General features: G+C 38.2%; 1 protein-coding gene across 3 annotated transcripts in view; it reads right to left on the reverse strand.

Moving 5' to 3' along the window:
* Nucleotides 1–222: 222 nt before the first annotated feature.
* HNRNPR (heterogeneous nuclear ribonucleoprotein R) overlaps nucleotides 223–18,589 on the reverse strand; it is a 42,239-nt gene continuing 23,872 nt past the window's right edge. For all 3 annotated transcript variants that reach the window (XM_056123103.1, XM_056123102.1, XM_056123100.1), the window contains 5 exons: nucleotides 17,797–17,932; nucleotides 11,081–11,286; nucleotides 4,776–4,925; nucleotides 1,641–1,762; nucleotides 223–1,508 (listed from right to left, as the gene is read on the reverse strand). In XM_056123103.1, the coding sequence (XP_055979078.1) occupies nucleotides 896–1,508; nucleotides 1,641–1,762; nucleotides 4,776–4,925; nucleotides 11,081–11,286; nucleotides 17,797–17,932 (1,227 nt within the window). In that variant the 3' untranslated portion in view covers nucleotides 223–895. The remainder of the gene's footprint in view (nucleotides 1,509–1,640; nucleotides 1,763–4,775; nucleotides 4,926–11,080; nucleotides 11,287–17,796; nucleotides 17,933–18,589) is intronic.

The following is an 18,589-nucleotide window of genomic DNA, read 5'->3' on the forward strand; positions in this document are numbered from 1 at the left end:
TCAAATTCAGAGACTATGAGAAAACACCACCAATGAAGTGTTATTTGGAATAAATATTAAAATTTAGGCTAATCCTCAGTTTGATATCCACAATACATATTGGAATAGACAAGAAATTTTGCATGAATTTGATCACTCACATAGGCAGTTATAGTTTGAAAACAATATTTCTTGCAAGAATTACGAATAAAGTAATGTTTTAGGACACAATTGAATTTGAAATAGGTAATGTTTTGAATAGATTTTTGAGTTTTATTGAAATCTTACATGAACAAGAAATTGGAAATACAATCACATCAAAGAACAAATTGTCACGGCTTTGACGTTTAAGCCAAACAAATTTTGTAGGGCAAATTTCAAAAAGGTGTGAAGTTATAACAATTTAAAAACACAGTTAACCTACTTCTAGGAATGCAAAACATACAATCATGTTATTTTCAATACAAGAAAACTTAAATTTGTTTGCTTCAATTTCTTAAAACTACTAAGACAAAGCACTAGCTTGTATTTTTATTTACAGCATACTCCATACTCCTATGTATCTATCCAAATCCAAAAAATGAAACTGTCCAAAACCAAGGGTTCTGCAAAATCATGATTTAACAGTGTGCTCAGTTTGTTTTGAAGCTAAAATGAAGCTTGAAACAATAAAAGCATGGTAACCCCAGAATAAGGGAACTCTGCAAGCCCAATAATGTCCAAGAGCATTTACGAAAAGAGGAAAAAAATAAAAAGACTTGAGTATATATACAATAGTGATTTCTTCAGCCCAATACAAATGGCAGCAAGTTGCTACTTAAAGATGAAACAGTTAAGCCAATTGTTTGTTGTGTGTGAAGAATGTTGATCTAGAGCCAATCGATCTTGCCAATATCATTTTCAAGCCCTCACTTGTCTATTTCCACTGTTGCCCATAAGTATCCTGATAAAATTCCTGGTTGTCATTATTGTAACCATAGTTACCGGAATAGTCACCACCTTGTTGAAGCGGCTGCTGAGCGATGGGTTGGGAACCCCAGTTCTGTTGGTTGTTGGTCTGACGACGCTTGGAATCAGGTTGGTTGTACCCATCTGCCTTTCTCTTGCCTCCTACATTGCCCCCACGATTGCCCCGAGCTCCACGGGAACCACGGCCTCTCTGCTGTTGTGCAGGACCCCCTCTGCCACCCCTAGAGCCTCTTGGCGGTCCCAAAGGTGCCCCCCTCTGTGAATAACCAGCTCTACCTCTTGGAGGTGGTGCTCCCCGCCCCCTTGGTGGTGGTGGAGCACCTCGCCCTCCCCTTCCTCCTCCTCTTCCTCTTACTGCATAGCCATCATCATAGCCGTAGTAGGGATCTTCATAGCCTCCACGATAGTCGTGATAATCGTAACCATAATAATCATCATAGTAATCTTCATAGCCATAGTAATCTGGAGGGTAGCCATATCCACCTCTTCCCCCACCACGACCCCGACCTCTAATTGGAGGTGGCATTCGAGGAGGAGGGTGATAGTAATAGTCTTCATAGCTAGCAGTAGAGAAGGGAGAAAAGAAAAAACGAATTAGTTCACTCAAGATTTTTCTGATTCTGTTTATTAATTTGATTTCCATTATTTAGTTATTCTCTGTTCAAAGATGTATTAATAAAATGCAGACTCACGCAGTGCTTCTGGAGGCTTGTCTAGCAGCTTGGCGCTCTTTCCTTTTCTTGTCTGGTGGCTTGGCTAAAACTATTTCAATTTCTTCCCCTTCTATTTCTTTACCATTCATTTCATCCATGGCCTATATAAAATTAGAAAATATACTTTACAAGTAATGGTACTATAAAAATAAAAATATTTATGCTATTTAATATGCTAAACAAATTATTTACTTCATAACTACTTTAACTTGCAAAAGATAAATTTGCCAGAAAGTATATATATATATATACACACATATATATAAAAAGGTAAAGTATTTTTTTTAAGTAATTGTTTCTTTTGATCTTACCAACTGTGAGCAAATTCCAATTTTACATTTGAAAAAGGAGGATAGAAGAAACACTTGAGACAAAGTAAGATGATCGTAGGGGGTAAACCATTTGACTTGCAGGAAGCTGCATGCTGCTGATCCAAGTTTGATCCCCTAACATGTGGTCCATGTTAGGGGGAACACCCCCACTCTTACCCCCACAAAAGGTGAAGAATGGGTTAGGAACACAGCTCAAAGAAATCCCCAGCACTGCAGGAGCCTGACCGCCACTGGAAATGGCCCTCCAACAGTGAATGTGGGAATAGCCCCAAAATACAGGTTGGAGAGATAGTACATACAGAGTACAATGCCAGAGGTAAGGTGCTTATCTTGCAAAAGAGCCCATCCCAGCACCACACATGGTAGCCAGGACCCCATCACAAGTGATCCGTAAGTGCTGAGTCAGGAGTAAGCCCTAAGTAAAGCTTAATGTGGCCTGAAAAATAAGCAAAAGGGTTGCAGGGCAGTCCAGGCATGTGTTGAGGGGCCCTAGCACTAGATGTAGTTCTAATGAACCCACACTGCCAGATCCAAGAACTGAACCATCAAAGGCACAGAGTGGTTCCTAGACTTCCTCAGCACTCCTTTACAAAAAAGGTATAAAGGAGCTGCCAGAGTTGCCTACTGCTACTCCTTAATCCCAAATAACTCCTCAAAGCCTAGCTACATCAAAGAAACAAATCTGTACTTGTGAAAAATGCCCTTAACAGAAACCAAACAATATCTGCCCGTGGCCAACCTGTGCTGATCCCTGAGCATAGAACCAGAGTAACCCTCTGGGTATGACCAAAAAGCAAAACAAAACAAAAATACTTTGACTTTTTAGGAGTCAATGTGTTGAATAAGCAGGTGGCATATATATGTAAGTCTTAAGACTCTTCCTTTATAAAAACTTTGATTTGAAACATCAATTAGGTTTATTAGTGAAATTCAACAAGATGAATTTCAAGAAAGCCAAGGACTTGACTTTGCCTGAACAGCTGAAAACAGAACACAAATATGGTGTGGACAAATAACTTAAATACTAACTTAAAAAACAGTAATCAAAGAATTCTATAGAAGTTCTTGACATTCATTCATCTAACAGTCTCTGCCACATTTCAATGTTCAAGTGACCTAATAATAGAGCATCACATCCTCACCAATAGCTTTTGTTTCCCTAATAGTCTTTTTTCCTTGGACAAATATTGTAAGATGAACTAACTATATAGGACATGCAGCAATTTACACATAACTAAACAAAATCAAATCAGTATTCTAATTAGTATTTCTCAAATGGGGGACATACAGCCTTCTTTGGGCGCCTAGGATCTCACAACGGGGACAAGTGATAGGAGAGGAGGAGCCACAGTCAGAAAAAGGTTAAAAACAGTGCTCAAGAAGCTAATTTCCCCCCAGATGCCTGAGTTTTGGGCTAATTCACACAAGTGAGTCATTCTTATTAATTCTAAACGAGTCTTATAGAAGCATCCAAATGTAAGAATGAAATATCAACTCTCTCTGCTAAATGTCCTGGAGAATATGAATTCTAGTTGCTGAGCTAGAAATCTTACTTCATAGATATCTCTGACAACCTATCCTACCAATTTTTATCATTATTTTCTATCAGGAACAACTTAATAACACTGAATAAAAAGAAATACTTAGAACATACACAGCTATTATGTTTCATAATATTTGTGACAAAATCTTGCGCTGTTAATTTTATAAACTATATTCAATAATTAGCTTCTATCAAAAAGCAAACTAATAAATCTAATCAAGTAAAAGATTCTGCAAGACAGATTTTAAAGTAGTAGTCTAGGTAAGAAATGAGAAATGCTAAATTATAAGTCAAACTACTATAGCAACAGAATGTGTAAAGAAAAAAAAAAGCTTAAGCATTCATTGATTTGGATCCCTCTTCCCAATTATTTTTAAACAAGTTTTTATTAATGTTTTTTTTTTACACCTCAGGTGGGAGGACCAAAAATAATTTAGATTTTTAAAAAATGGTAGATTAATTTTTAAAAAGCATCAGCATGCATATTCAGGTTTTATATTGAAGTAATTTCACACTTTTCATTACTATCACCAAGGAATAAGCTATTAATGCAAGAAGTGCCTATGAAAACTGGCAAAACACTGTCAGCATTCTAAACTGAGTAAAGGGAAATCTACAGAAAGCCATTCCCTCAGAATACATCTATTAAAATTAATATGCTGTATTATATGCATATTCATGTACACTGCTCAGTTTCTTTAGACCTAAGGTCTAAAAACTAAGGCCACAAAATCACTATTAGGGGCTGGAGAGATAGCACAGCGGGTAGGGCTTTTGCCTTGAACGCGGCCGACCCGGGTTCAATTCCCAGCATCCCGTGTGGTCCCCTGAGCGCCGCCAGGGATAACTCCTGAGTGCAGAGCCAGGAGTAACCCCTGTGCACTGCTGGGTGTGACCCAAAAACCAAAAAAAAAAATCAATACTAAATGTATCTGTTACCTATTTATTCATAGGAGATGACTACTAGACTTAGTAATATTTTCAAGAAACATGCTATCAAAACTTAGGTTAACAAAAGAATTAACTTGATTAAGATCACATGCAAGCTTTGAAACATGAAATCTTTCCTATTACACTCCACTACTTCAAAGAAATTAGTAGTGCTATGTACAAAGTTGGCAAAAAGCTGGCAAAAAGCTGAAAATCAATTCTAATTAACGCTTTAAAGCATGTTATGTGTTTGGCAACTTTCAACAACAAAACTTAAATATCAAAAGGCAAAATTTTCAGTATCTCTACCTTAACTGCTGCTCCTCTGTCTTCAAAATGCACAAATGCATAGTCTTTCAATTTCTTCACTCTTTCAAGTTTCCCAAATTCAGAAAATGACTTTTCCAATATTTCTTCTGTAACGGTAGTAGCCAAATTTCTCACAAATAGAACTTTAACCTAATAAAAGAAATATACAACACTGTCACTGTCTATTTAATTTTAGTTTCAGGCTTTAAAGCATTTCCTCCTCCTTAGTAGCATAGGTAGTTTTTCTTTTTTCCTCTTATTCCCCCTAAAAAAAAGTCTATCCCTCCCACCCTCTGGAATAACTCCATACGCAGATTCTAAAGCTCATAAAATAACATGGAGAAAAAATAAGATGAAAAGAAAAATAAACAAGAATGGCCAGGAACAAAATTTAAAGACTGGCCTGTTCTCTACCTTATATAACAAAATGTAACACTGTTACTAACTTGGATAACAATAAAAGCTGGATCCATACCTCATAACATACAAACAGAAAGTTTTAATAGAAAGAAACACATTTTTGGGATAAACTAAAAGGGAAAAAAAGGGTGATTCTTCTATATAAAATGTTGCTATGAGAGATGGTATGACATAAATGTTTTGAAAACCATAAAGAGTATCTTCAAATATTAAAATGACTTTTAAATGGCAAAGAGTCATAAACAAAGTTAATATTTTTTGTATTTCAAAGAGTTCCGCTTTTTAGGGGGCCAGAGAGACAATGGGCTGGACCGATAGCACAGCGGTAGGGCATTTGCCTTGCGCGAAGCCAGCCTGGCCAAGCCGAGTTTGATTCCTCCGCCCCTCTCGGAGAGCCCGGGAAGCTTCCAAGAGTATCTCGCCCACAAGGCAAAGCCTGGCAAGCTACCCATGATGTATTCGATATGCCAAATAAAGTAACAACAAGTCTCAAAACGGAGACGTTACTGGGCCCGCTTGAGTAAACCAATGAACAACAGGAGGACAGTGACAGTGTGGACAGAGACAATACAGCAGTAAGATTTTGCCTTACATATGGCCAACCTGGATTCAGTCCCTAGCACCCTATATGGTCCCCCAAGCACTACCAGAAGTGATTCCTGAATACAGAGCCAGGAGCAACCCCTGAGGACCGGTAGGTATGGAGTTCCTGCCACTACCACCATAAAAACATAAATTTTTTTCTTTAATGTCAGAAATGTCCAGAAAACACTCAACAGAAAACATGAATAGAAAAACAGGCAGAATTCAGGAATACATGTTTAACAAAAATAGATAGAACTGGTCCTTATAACACTAGAAATTTAAACCCATATAAACTGAAAGAAGCAAATCTTAACAGCATTGAGATGTAATTTTACAACAGACAAAATCCATTCTCTATTTTGGTAAGGATAAGGAAAACAGGTCTCTCATATTTTAGTGACTGCTAGTAGGGTAAAACTGTAGACCATCTGTACACAAGAATATGGCACTTATCTATCATCACTAAAAATGCACAATTCTATCCCTGAAAATCTTTAGTATAAATTTATCTGTACCTGTATCAACAGATGTAACAGTTTATGCACTACAGTACTGTAATAACATAAGAAATTATCCAATATCCAATTGACTGAATGTATAATGTATGTATCCACAAAAAATGACTGAGAGCCAGAGCAATAGTAGTGGGTAGGGTGGTGCTTGCATGAGGCTAAATGGGTTTGATCCCCATCGCCACATGATTCCCTAGCAGTAACCCCTGAGCACTCCCAGGTGTAGCCTAAAAACAAAAACAAAAAAGAACTAATATGGAGACTGTCAAAGTAGAGTATGTAAGACATTCTCTCTATTTACATCTCAAAGAGAATTTCAACTTAAAGTCAAAGTTACAATCTTTCTTCTAGTCAAGAACTGCCTCATAGCTTAATTAAATACACTGGCACACTAATGAAAAAGTAAATACAGATTAGTAAATGCAATAGGTTATCAATAACCATTCATAACAGCAGACAAAGGAAACCTATATATTTGTCTGAGGAATCACCAAAAATAATAAACCATAGATTACTGAAACTGAATGCATATAAAGGAAAGATGGGGTGTAGGAGAGGAAGTAGAATTTCCCCCCTATACCTTCAGATATAATTTTGAGGCCAGAGAAATAGTACAGGGGTTACTGTGCTTCCTTTGCACATGGTCATCCCCAGTTTGACATCTGGAATCACATTTGGTCCCCTGAGCATTGCCAAGCTAACTTCAGGGTCAGGAGTAATGCCTAAGCACAGTGGGTGTGGCCCAAACCCACCCCTCTACCCACCCCACCACATGCCCATTTTGATTTTTGAAATAAGAAAATACATAACATAGTGGGAGCTGGAAAGAATACTCTCAAAGAGGTAGTACAAATGACTAGCATGATTTTGATCCTCGGCACTAGGCACTACATGGTCTCCCACGCACTGCTAAAAAATAAGAGAAAAAACTTAGCGCTCTTTTCTCAGTTACAATGTTTTAAAAGTAATTTGTGTTGAAAGAAATTTGGACATCTACGGGAAAGAGAGAGAAAGAGGAAGACATGTTCAAGAAAGAATATGGTTTGGGACAAAGAGCAGAGGACAAAAAGAGATACATGTTCGGGGCTGGAACGATAGCACAGTGGGTAGGGCATTTGCCTTGCACATAGCCAATATGGCCGACACAGGTTCGATTCCCAGCATCCCATATGTCCCCCAAGCACCGCCAGGAGTCATTCCTGAGTGCGTGAGCCAGGAGTAACCCCTGAGTATCGCCGGGTGTGACCCAAAAAGAAAAAAAAAAAAGAGATACATGTTCAAGAGGGAACATGGACTTAAAAAGGAAAGGAGGGGCTGAAGCAGTAATACATGCCAGGGTGCTTGCCTTGTATATGGACTATCCAGGTTCAATCCCTGGCACCATAATGGTCCCCTAAGTGATCCCTGAGAAGCCCCACCAGATTTGATGGCCCCCTGATAAAAAATAATGTAACATATTCTTATAAGATAAAATATACCAGTATTTATATAAAAAGATATATAATAAAAACAAGGCATATACGTGTGTATACATATATATACATATATATGTATGTATATATATATATATATCAAACAAGCCATAAGTTTTAACGTATTAGGTAGAGTTGGTAGGGCACTTACTCTGCACACACCAACCAGAGTTCAATCCCTGGCATCCCATATGGTCCCCTGAGCACTGACAAGACTAATTCCTGACTACAGAGCCAATCGTAAACCCCTGAGCTTTGTGAGGTATGGCCCCAAAACAAACAGAAAAGAAAAAAGAAAATATTCAATAGGGAAAAAAGATCTACTGAGAAAGAGTTACTGGACTGGATAGTACAGAAGGGTAGGGTCTTGTATCCCACTGACCCCAGTGTTATCCCTGATACCACATATAGTCCCAAAGCACTGCCAGAACTGATGGTCCTAAGCAGAGTCATAAAAAGTTCCTAAACATTACTGGGTGTGGCCTCAACCTATCCCCATTCCCACAAAGAATTAAAAAGAGAGGTTGTTATGATCTGGTTGATTTGAATATGGATGCAACTTAGCAAAAAACCATCGATGAAGGTCAGGGATATATAGCTCAAAGGAAAAACACATTCCATGCTTATGGTGATTTTATCTCTGGCAGAACATGCATAAATAAATAAACCTCTCATGAACTACAAAATTGACAGACTGAAGTAAAAGCAGCTTTATTGTACTGGCTATATTACACCCACCCCATTCCAATTTAAAACAAGCCTGAGAGCTAACAATAGGCTTGCGAACATGTTTTGCATGCAAAGGCCTACAGTTTTATACCCAGCACTGCATAGTCCTCTGAGCACAACACCAGGAGTAGACCTGGAGCATCACAGTGAATCACCAAAAACAAAAAAAGATACTCAATTTTATCCAAGCATTCTTATTCAAGTTTATAAAGGGTTTGTTTTTTTTCCATTCTGAAACTTGTATTTAACCCAAGGGGAAAAAGTTACCAGAATAAGATCTCAAGATCTTTTATTTCTATAAAAAGTTTGGATGAATTTCAATCTGAAAGTTTAGCAGAGATATTTGGAAAATGGCTGCAAGCAAATTACTACCTATTTTAGATTCTTAAAAAGCTTATTACAAGAACTGGAGAGATAGTACAATGGATAAAGTGCTTGCTTCCTCAAATATGGCCAACCTGAATTTGGTTCCCGGTACCCCATATGGTCACTGGAGCCCATCAAGAGTGATCAAGCCCTGAGTTCGGAGCCAGGTATAAGTCCTGAGCACCAGTGGGTGTGCACCACCACTCCCCAAAAAGGAAATTTATTACCTTTGTTGTAATGTTTAATAGATATAAAATGTTATTTTTAGTTATTCTTATTTGGGGGCAGAGGGCTAAAGCCACACCTGGCAGTACATTATAATGTTATTTTTAAATGTTTTATAGGGAAAATAATAATAGGACAGTCAATAATGTGGCTCAATGGCAAAGTGTCTTTGCTCGGGGCAAAGACTATCCCTATACCTTTTCTATAAGGTAAATTCAAAGTTCTAAGAAATCTTAAAATATTTATGCAGGGGCCAGAAAAGAAGTACAAAGGTGAAGGCACTTGCCTAGCATGTGAATGTGATCCCAACCCTAGTCTGAACCCACATAGCACATGATTCCCCAGCACAGAGCCAGGTGTGGATCCAGAGTACAAAACCAGGCGTGGATCCCAAAACCAAAAATATTTATCACAAAGATAAAATTCAAATTTAGTGATCTGACCAAATGTAACTGTATTAGAGGAAACAAGCAGAATTAAAATCAAGCTAAAAAAGAACAATGGCCTGAGAGAACTCAATGATCTGAGTGCATGCTTTGCAAGCAGAAGCTCCTGGTTCAGTCCTTGGCACTGCATGGTCCCTGAGCACTGTGGGTGCATCCTCCTCTCAAAGAAAGAACTGGAGAAAAACAAGGCTATTTAAAATCTCAGTCCCATTTTTTTTTAACATCCATCTACTCAAGGGCTGAGAAAGTTTTCAAATAGTCATCTGAGAGCTTCTCTCAGCTTTCAATGGACCATCTTTGCTTTATATGTTGGGACCAGTGCATCAGTAGTTTGCACTTTTTATAATATAAAAATAATATAATTAAATCACTCTTTCAATAATTAGCAAAAATGTGATAGAAATGGCTACCATTGCGACCATTATATTATACTTCAGTATGAAGGGGAGCACTATTACTTAAGGTCCCAAATGGTGAGAAACACAAATAGCAACACTGGCAACAATGACCATCAAAGATGTCTCTGTGCACAAAAACCTTCATCAAATTGGTATAAATCAGTGCTCTCCTCCAAATGAGCCAGAGTAAGAACTTCTTCCTGCAATAAAAGCTTGAGAGAGATTCCTTTGTCCAGAAAAATCTCACCAAAATTTACATCTCTCATAGAGTTGCTATCTTCCTGAAAGGAAAAAAAAAACACATACTAAAATACTCATAACAGCAGTGGAAACTGCTGGTATGTCTCTTCAGTCCTAGGAGTAACCCAGAAAAGCCTAGGAATCAGGATTCTTCATACCACCATTTACCAGGCAAAAATCCAGGCAATACAAAGTCCAAGTACATTTAGTCACTAACATGTTACAGTGAATGTGATAACCCTACGCCTTTCTTTATGAGAATAATCATAAAAGGAATTTAATTATTAGGAACAACAACTTTAAAAGACAAAAATAAGCCATATGTTGAGGACAGGACAGATAGTCTAGCAGGTAGGATGCTTGCCTTACATGCAGCTGACCCAAGTTAGATACCCAGTACGGCATATAGTTCCCTGAATCCCGTAATCCCTGAGGTACAAAGGCAGAAGTAAACCCTGAGCATCACCAGGCTTGGCTCAAAAAAGAAATTTAAAAAAACTATACATTAAAATAAAATTCAAGATCATGTAAAAAGAAAGTAAAAACATGATCAATGTCAATTATAACTCATAATCTCCAAAACGTTGTCTTTTCTACCTTAAAAAATTCTACATTCCTCATAACACCTGCACTACCTACATAAATGCTGTAATCAGAAATACATAATAAAAGGAATTTCGTTTTAGCTCCCCTTGCACATTTAATAAGAAGGAAAAGAGATAGCTAACATAAATATCTGGGTAACCAGATGGACTTTTAAGTTTGGTGTTTAAACCAAGTCCTGGCCTAAACAGTAAGATCAAGAGCTACAGTTTGTATTTATATTATAAAACTTAAAAAAAAAATGAACCTTATTCTAAGTACAAAAATTTAAACAATAGCCATACCCTCATCCCAAATAACTGCATTTACCTTAGCCATGACTTCTGGATCTGGTTCTTCCACAGGGTCAGCCCATTCAACTGTAACTACATTTCCCCATACTTTAACTTTTCCACTCATCAGCCGGCGTCTGGCTTGTGCTGCTGACTTGTGATCCTCATATTCAAGGAAGCAGAACCCCCGATTCTTCTTTTTGTCATCGGGTTGATGATAGAGAATAACGTCCACCAAACCCTCTGTTAAACCAACAGCCAGATATATAAGCCAAAAGCATCCACCACAAATCTAACAACTAGGCAGATCTAAATCCATTTGCCATAGAGCAAAAAATAACTGAAACAGTCTCAAAATGATTCACTAATTACCTAGCAGACAATTAAATCAGTATTATTAGATATGGCAGTTGGAATAGCATTTTATATTCCTTTTTAATTTTATGAATCCTGAAAACACATCATGAACAAGTCCAACCACCGTATTTTAACAGTCTATGGTTTAGTTATAGAACATAAATTTAGAAAATTGTGCCAAGGAAATGAAAAACAAAACTATTAATATAAATCCATAAGAAAATTCAATAACCAAGTCCTAAAATCCTCCATGAATTAGCTTGTTACTGTTTCACCAAGAATAAAAATGTCTATTAAACACATGTAGTCCCTGTATTAGTTATATGATTACATTAATGACCTCATCTTTTTATACAGATTTTTTTTAAATAGCACTGGCTCCTACTTTTAAAATACTATCTATATCCTTAAGAATGATCTGGACTGGGGGCCGGAGTGATATACAACAGGGAGGGTGCTTGTCTTGCACACGGCCAACCCAAGTTCAGTCCCCAGAATCCCATATGGCTCCCCAAGTCCCACCAGAAGTGTTCCCTGAGTACAGAGCCAGGATTTTGTTCTGAGCACTGCCAGGTGTGGACCCCTCCTCCAACTCCACTCCACAAAGAACAAATGATTTTGGTTATTCTCAAATCACAGATAAAGCAATGGGCTGGAGCACAAGCTGTGTCTGCAAGAGGCTGAGTTTGGGGGCTGACACTGTATGGTTCCTTGAGTACCACTGGGAAATTTCCCCAAGCAGAGGTCCCTAAGTATTGATGGGTGTGGCCCAAAATTTGGAAAGAATGGAGGAAGGGAAAGAGAAAGGGAGAATAGGGATATAGTTCAAAGTGTGTGCTGTGCATGCAGAAGCCCTGGTTCGATCTATGGTACTATACCGTCTACACAAGCATCACCAGAAAAAGCCCTCAACCATTGCCAGGTGCCCATACCAAAAAAAAAAAAAAAAAAAAAGAATGAGACAGCACAAAAAAAGAGACAGCATAACAGGCAGGGCACTTGCCTTGCATATGCTAACCTGGGTTCAATCCCCAGCATCAAGTACTTACCCAAGCAAAGACAAGAGTGGCTCCTGAGCACAGAGCCAGGAGTAAGGTATGACAGCTCCTGAGAGTGGCCCAAAAACAAAGATGATCACAGAGAGCCAGGAATGAGGTTTAGTGACAGAGCACCAATGTTGTATATGGCAGTCCCTGGGTTTAATCCCTGGCACCACACAAAAAAGGGAATGCCAAAAAAAAGAGGAGCCAGAGATAGCTCAAAGGATGGGGATGACAGTCTTAAGCGGTGGGGGGAAAACTGGAGATAATGGTGCAAGGAAGGTGTAATGGTGGTGTGACTGGTGTTGTAATAGTGAATGCCTGTAACAAATCATCACAACTTTTTAAACTACACTTTAGATATAAAGTGTCAGGGGAAAATTTACATATATAGGCCTTACCTATTCCATGTAAGCTCCAAAATATATTAACACAGAATTGCTTTAAAGATTAATAAGTGAGACATGATTATTACCATGAGATCCAAGTACGAAATAAAATTTAATGTAATATACTTTAGATTCCAGAGTTGAAAACATATATATGTGAATGAGAATAGGCATTTTATTATATTGTATTAAATGGTTCTAATTTTCTTATTTACATATAGTAATATAGGTCAAAATTATTTAGTAATCACTAGTTGGTTCTCACTGATTTATTTTCTCATCATTCTATTTGCCAGTTCTTAAGTTTTATTGGAATATCAAGTTAATTTGTTATATGCCTGAGGGGGCAGGTTGGGACTGGGAAGAATGGTGGAGGAAAGGTCACACAGGTGGTGTTGGAATACTAAATGCCTAAAACAATCATACAATGAACAACTTTGTAAATGACAGTTTGCCTTGCACGCAGCCAACATGGCCGACCCGAGTTCGATTCCTCCGCCCCTCGGAGAGCCCGGCAAGCTACCGAGAGTATCTCGCCCGCCCGGCAGAGCCTGGCAAGCTCCCCGTGACGTATTCGATATGCCAGACACAGTAACAACAAAGTCTCCAATGGAGACGTTACTGGGCCCGCTCGAGCAAATCGATGATCAACGGGAGGGCCTTTACTTACTTACTTTACTTAAAAAGGTAAAAATTTGGGACTGGAGCATTAGCACAGTGGGCAGGGCGTTTGCCTTGCATGTGGCCAACCAGGGTTGGATTCCCAGCATCCCATATGATCCCCCGAGCACTGCCAGGAGCAATTCCTGAGTGCATGAGCCAGGAGTAACCCCTGTACAATGCCGGGTGTGATACAAAAAGGAAAATAAATAAATAATAATTTTTTAAAAAGTAAAAATTTTAAAAATAAGCAGAGATAGTTCAAAGGGCTGAAGCTGAAGTCTTACAACTGCAAGACCCCAGACCTAGTATACTGTGAGTAGCACCAAAAGTAGTACACTTTATGTCCAAGAATTGCCACTACCCCCACCCTCCAAAAAAAAATGCTATTATTTCTGGACCAGACTCAGACATTTCAAATCAAACATGTTCAAAAATGCACTATCTTCTCTAGACTTTCCTACTTAATATACGGTCACGGTCTTCCCGTTGTTCATCAATTTGCTTGAGCGGGCCCAGTAACGTCTCCATCATGAGACTTGTTGTTACTGTGTTTGGCATATCGAATACGTCACGGGTAGCTTGCCAGGCTCTGCCGTGCGGGCGAGATACTCTCGGTAGCTTGCCAGGCTCTCCGAGAGGGGTGGAGGAATTGAACTTGGGTCGGCCATGTTGGCCGCTTGTAAGACAAACGCCCTACCGCTGTGCTATCGCTCCAGCCCTACTTAATATACAGTATTATATTTCCAGTTCTCATGTGAGAAATGGATTCATTATTTTCTTCCTTCATCTCCTATCCAATTCCACACCCATCAATTTATTTTTCTACTATCCTAGTGCACAATCTCCTACCTAAAATTGTAGGAGCTGTAACAAAATTGTAGTTGTAAAATTGTAGTTGTAACAATCAACTCATTAGTTTCTACTTTTTTTAAATCTTATTTTTAAAGTTGTTCACAATTCATTACATTTAATATTCAAATACCAATTTCACCACTATTGCACCTTTCCACCACCATATTTCGAATGTTTCCACCCCAAATCCCAAACCGTGCCTCCCCAAAGCAGAACTGAAACAATTAATTTTGTACTGATTGTTATGAATAATCTGCTATAAATGGTCCAATGAAGTTTTCTTAGAGGAAAGTATGTGAAGACTGTTGCATTTCATCCTGAAACCATTAAGCCCTTGTATAAGAGATTACTAACATGTATGTTCTGTGTGCTACTCTTGGTACATCAGTGGTGTAGAGTATGAGAGGTTGCATGGCTGCAAATGAGGCCACATGCTCCAGGAACTCTAAAATTTAGAATACAATTAATACACAGCAGATATACTCATGGGTGAGGCCTATGCCACTCTCTTCCGGGAGCTTTATTTCTGAGTCTCTAGATCATGTCCGTTAATGAGATTATACGGTTCCAGGGGCAGTTTGTGGGTGTGACTACCAAGCTACTGATAAATTTGGGAGATGGGAGGAGGAGGCCCGGTCCCGCTCCAAGCAAGCTTGGAGATTTCAGTCACGGGTCCCTCATACCTGGGTTTCTCTGAAGATTCACTCATGGGCCTGTGGAGAGCGGCTGTAAGGATGGTGATGATTGAGTTCTGGAGGTTTTTAGCTGGTGGGGTTCTGTTGTAGCAGGGAGGGAAACTCACCTGCCCCCCTCCAATTTGCCACCGTGAAGACAGCCTGGCAGGGAGTCTGGATGCTCCTAATTTCTAGTCTTACCCCCCACAAGCCATTATAAAATATATAAGTATAACAAATATTCTATGAATATTAAAAAAAGTCATTCCCTGCTTTAAAGCTTCAAATGTATTATTATACATGCAATAAAATTCAAACTATTCCTTATATGATCAATAAAAGCCCTGCTTACCTTACCTCTTATATTCCATCCCTAATTCTACCCTTCAAAAAATACTTGTAAAAAAAAATTTTTTTTTTTTAAATACTAGTTGCATTTATGACTTTAATACAACAAGTTCTTTTTTTTTGCTTTGGAGTTTTAGCATGTATTGTACCAAACAGCTCTTTGGTCTCTGGACACCACATCCTTCATGTCTTGGTTGAAATGTCACCCTATTCAAATTCTTTTAAAAACACTACAATAAGGATAACTGCTATTCTCTAGCAAAGCATCCTTTATTTCTAAGTGTATACCACCTACCACAATGTATAAAATATCTTAAACATTTTAATTTGGGGGGGAGGGGGTCTTATTTCCTTTATCAGAAAATAAAGGCAGAGAATGGCGCTAATCCACCATTGTATCCTAGTACACAGAACAATGTGAGCACTTGAGAGATACTGGGTAAACACTTGCTGAAGAAGTAAATAAATGGTTATAAAATCAGAAAGGAGTTTATATGTGATAAAAAAGGTAATAGGGTCAAGGAACTATGCCATGAAGATTATCTGATTAACACAATTATTACTGATAGTAGCAGTGATTATAAAATAGGATGTTAAAAAATCAAAATTTAGACTGGGAAGAAGTTCTGGTGCCAAGATCTAGAACATATTATTTAGATTTTAGAAGACTGAAGTAAAAGAATAAAGATGAGGTGATCAAAAGACAAGAAGGCTGGGGTATCAGATAGTTCATCCAGATAGATATTAAAGGTTCTAAGAATCAATTTCAGGCAGATTAGACTGTTAACCATGCAATCTCCAATAAATAAAAAGACTGAAAGCAAAACATGTTTCAAGGAAGGGGAAAGGATAGAAAGTCTCGATAAGAGTAGTTTGTGTGGATCTGAGGAACAGTGTGTTTTATAATGAGAAGTCATGATAGAAAAATGGCTTTTTTTTTTTTCGCATTTTTATTTTTCTGAGGAAAATAAACCTCAGAGTCAGGAATAGAACCCAGGCCTCAGTCATACAAAACACACCCTCTACCACTGAGTTACATTCCCTACCCAAAGCAGTATTTTGTTTTTTTTTTTTTTCGGGGGAAGCATGGAGGATGGGGGCGGGGGGGTGAAGGGGGGAGTTTGGGCCACACCCTGTGGTACTTGGAGCTTACTCCTAGTGGGACTCAGAAGATTCGATGAGGTGCTGGGGATTGAACCTGAGTTGGCCACATGAAAGGCAAGCGCCCTACCTGCTATACTAACTCTCTAGCCCCTGACCCAGGGATTTTTAAATGGCAGCTTACATTAGTAGATATCCATCAGCATTTTAAAAATTGAGGGAGCACTAGGGATACAGTTCAGTAGCAGGGTGAATGCCTTGTGCATTTGAGGCTCTGGATTCAATTTCCAGTACCAAAAATTACTTCTAAATCAACTTCAAACATCATCTTTTATTGCTGTGTGCTCTCATAATATGAAAGATCTTAGAGATGACTAGCGCAGCTGTAGTTATACTACCATGTGATGCTGGGGATTGAACCGGGGGCCAGGTGCATGCGAGACACGTGCCTGAACTCCTGGACTATCTCTCCATCCCTGTTCTTGATTTCTCACGGGCTCCCACTGCCACTAGTCCAAAGACCACAGTTTGTTATGATCAGTGCCAAAAATACCCAAAAGGATTTTCTTTTTGTCTGTGTTCCAGAGAATGTAATTTTTAACTTCTAGCAAACATGGGAGTGCCCATAAAAAAAAAACAAACTACTGCCCCTCTCAGAGAGCCCGGCAAGCTACAGAGAGTATCTCGCCCACACGGCAAAGCCTGGCAAGCTACCCATGACGTATTCAATATGCCAAAAACAGTAACAAGTCTCACAATTTGTTGTGAGATGTTACTTACTGGTGCCCGCTCGAGCAAACTGATGAACAATGGGAGAACAGTGCTACAGTGCTACAGTTTGAATTGGAATTCTGAAAACTGATTTAGACAAGATCATAGGGTAGTATGAATTCTAATTCCCTTAGTTCTCAAGCACACTGAATATCAATCAGAAAATGCCTTTACTTGTGGGTTATACAAGGTCTGGCAAAAGGCTCAATTAAGCCAAAGAAGTAATGAATAGTACATACCAAAAAACTGAATGTATGAAGGAATTTACTTCAAACCAACATAAAGCTAAAGGCATTTTACCCTATTTCACCATAAAATCATCACCAAATGAATAATTGTTGATCATTTTAAAGAAATATCATTTTTTTAAAAAGCTTTACATAATGACCACATCCCACTCTTTTGCAAAAAGCTTGTCATAAAATCTGTGACAATTATGTGTAAAACTGGTAATAATGGAGATGTGAATACTTAATACATGCCTCCTTTTTTTGGGGTGCACTTATAAATAGTGCCACAAGGTTTCTCAAGACTACTCTAAATACATTTTTGTTTTACCTGTAACTTTACTGAATTCTTCCAGAATATTTTCTTTAGTCTTATTCTTCGGAATTGAGCCAACAAAAAGTCTGTTGTTTGCCACAGAAATACAAACTCCAAGGTGTTTACCAGGACGAATCTCATAGCTGTCACACTGCAAGGAAGAAAAAAACCAGATACCCCACGACCACCCCAGACTCAGGAAAACTGAACTTACTCTAAAATATTTTAACAATTATTAAATTTTGATATTAAAGTTTGATATTAAAATAAAATAATCACTACTTCATGAACTTACCAAGTGCCCTTGTTTGCCCTAATGTTGTATTTTTAAACTTCACTGCTACAATCTCTCATTTTAGTTTGGTTTGTTGATCCTCCACAGATAAATGACAATTACTTTATTTTTAAAAAGATCTTATTTCATATTAACATTTTATCTATCTGAAGGTTTTTTCCCCCAGAGAATTTCAGAAAAAGTAATCAATACTGATAATTCGGGATCCTTGAAGAGGAAATTAGATATAAATAAGTCACAAGCAAAATTAACAATACATGCATGAAGAGTAACAAAATACATTAAATCAATCCAAAATAAACACAGAATTTTCCATTCTACACTAAATATAAATTCTAAATAAGCATGTAAAATTTTAAACTGCAAACCAAAGACCATACTTTCAAATTTATAAGAATAGAAATAAAAAATGGTTTGATTAGCGCACTATGGTGGTTGGGGCCAGACCAAGAGTACAGAAGATAAGGCATTTGCCTTGCACGTGGCTGACCCAGGTTTGATCCCCAACATCCC

The sequence above is a fragment of the Sorex fumeus genome, unplaced genomic scaffold, assembly GCF_029834395.1.
Source record: "Sorex fumeus unplaced genomic scaffold, SorFum_2.1 ptg000047l, whole genome shotgun sequence".
Taxonomy (NCBI): domain Eukaryota; kingdom Metazoa; phylum Chordata; class Mammalia; order Eulipotyphla; family Soricidae; genus Sorex; species Sorex fumeus.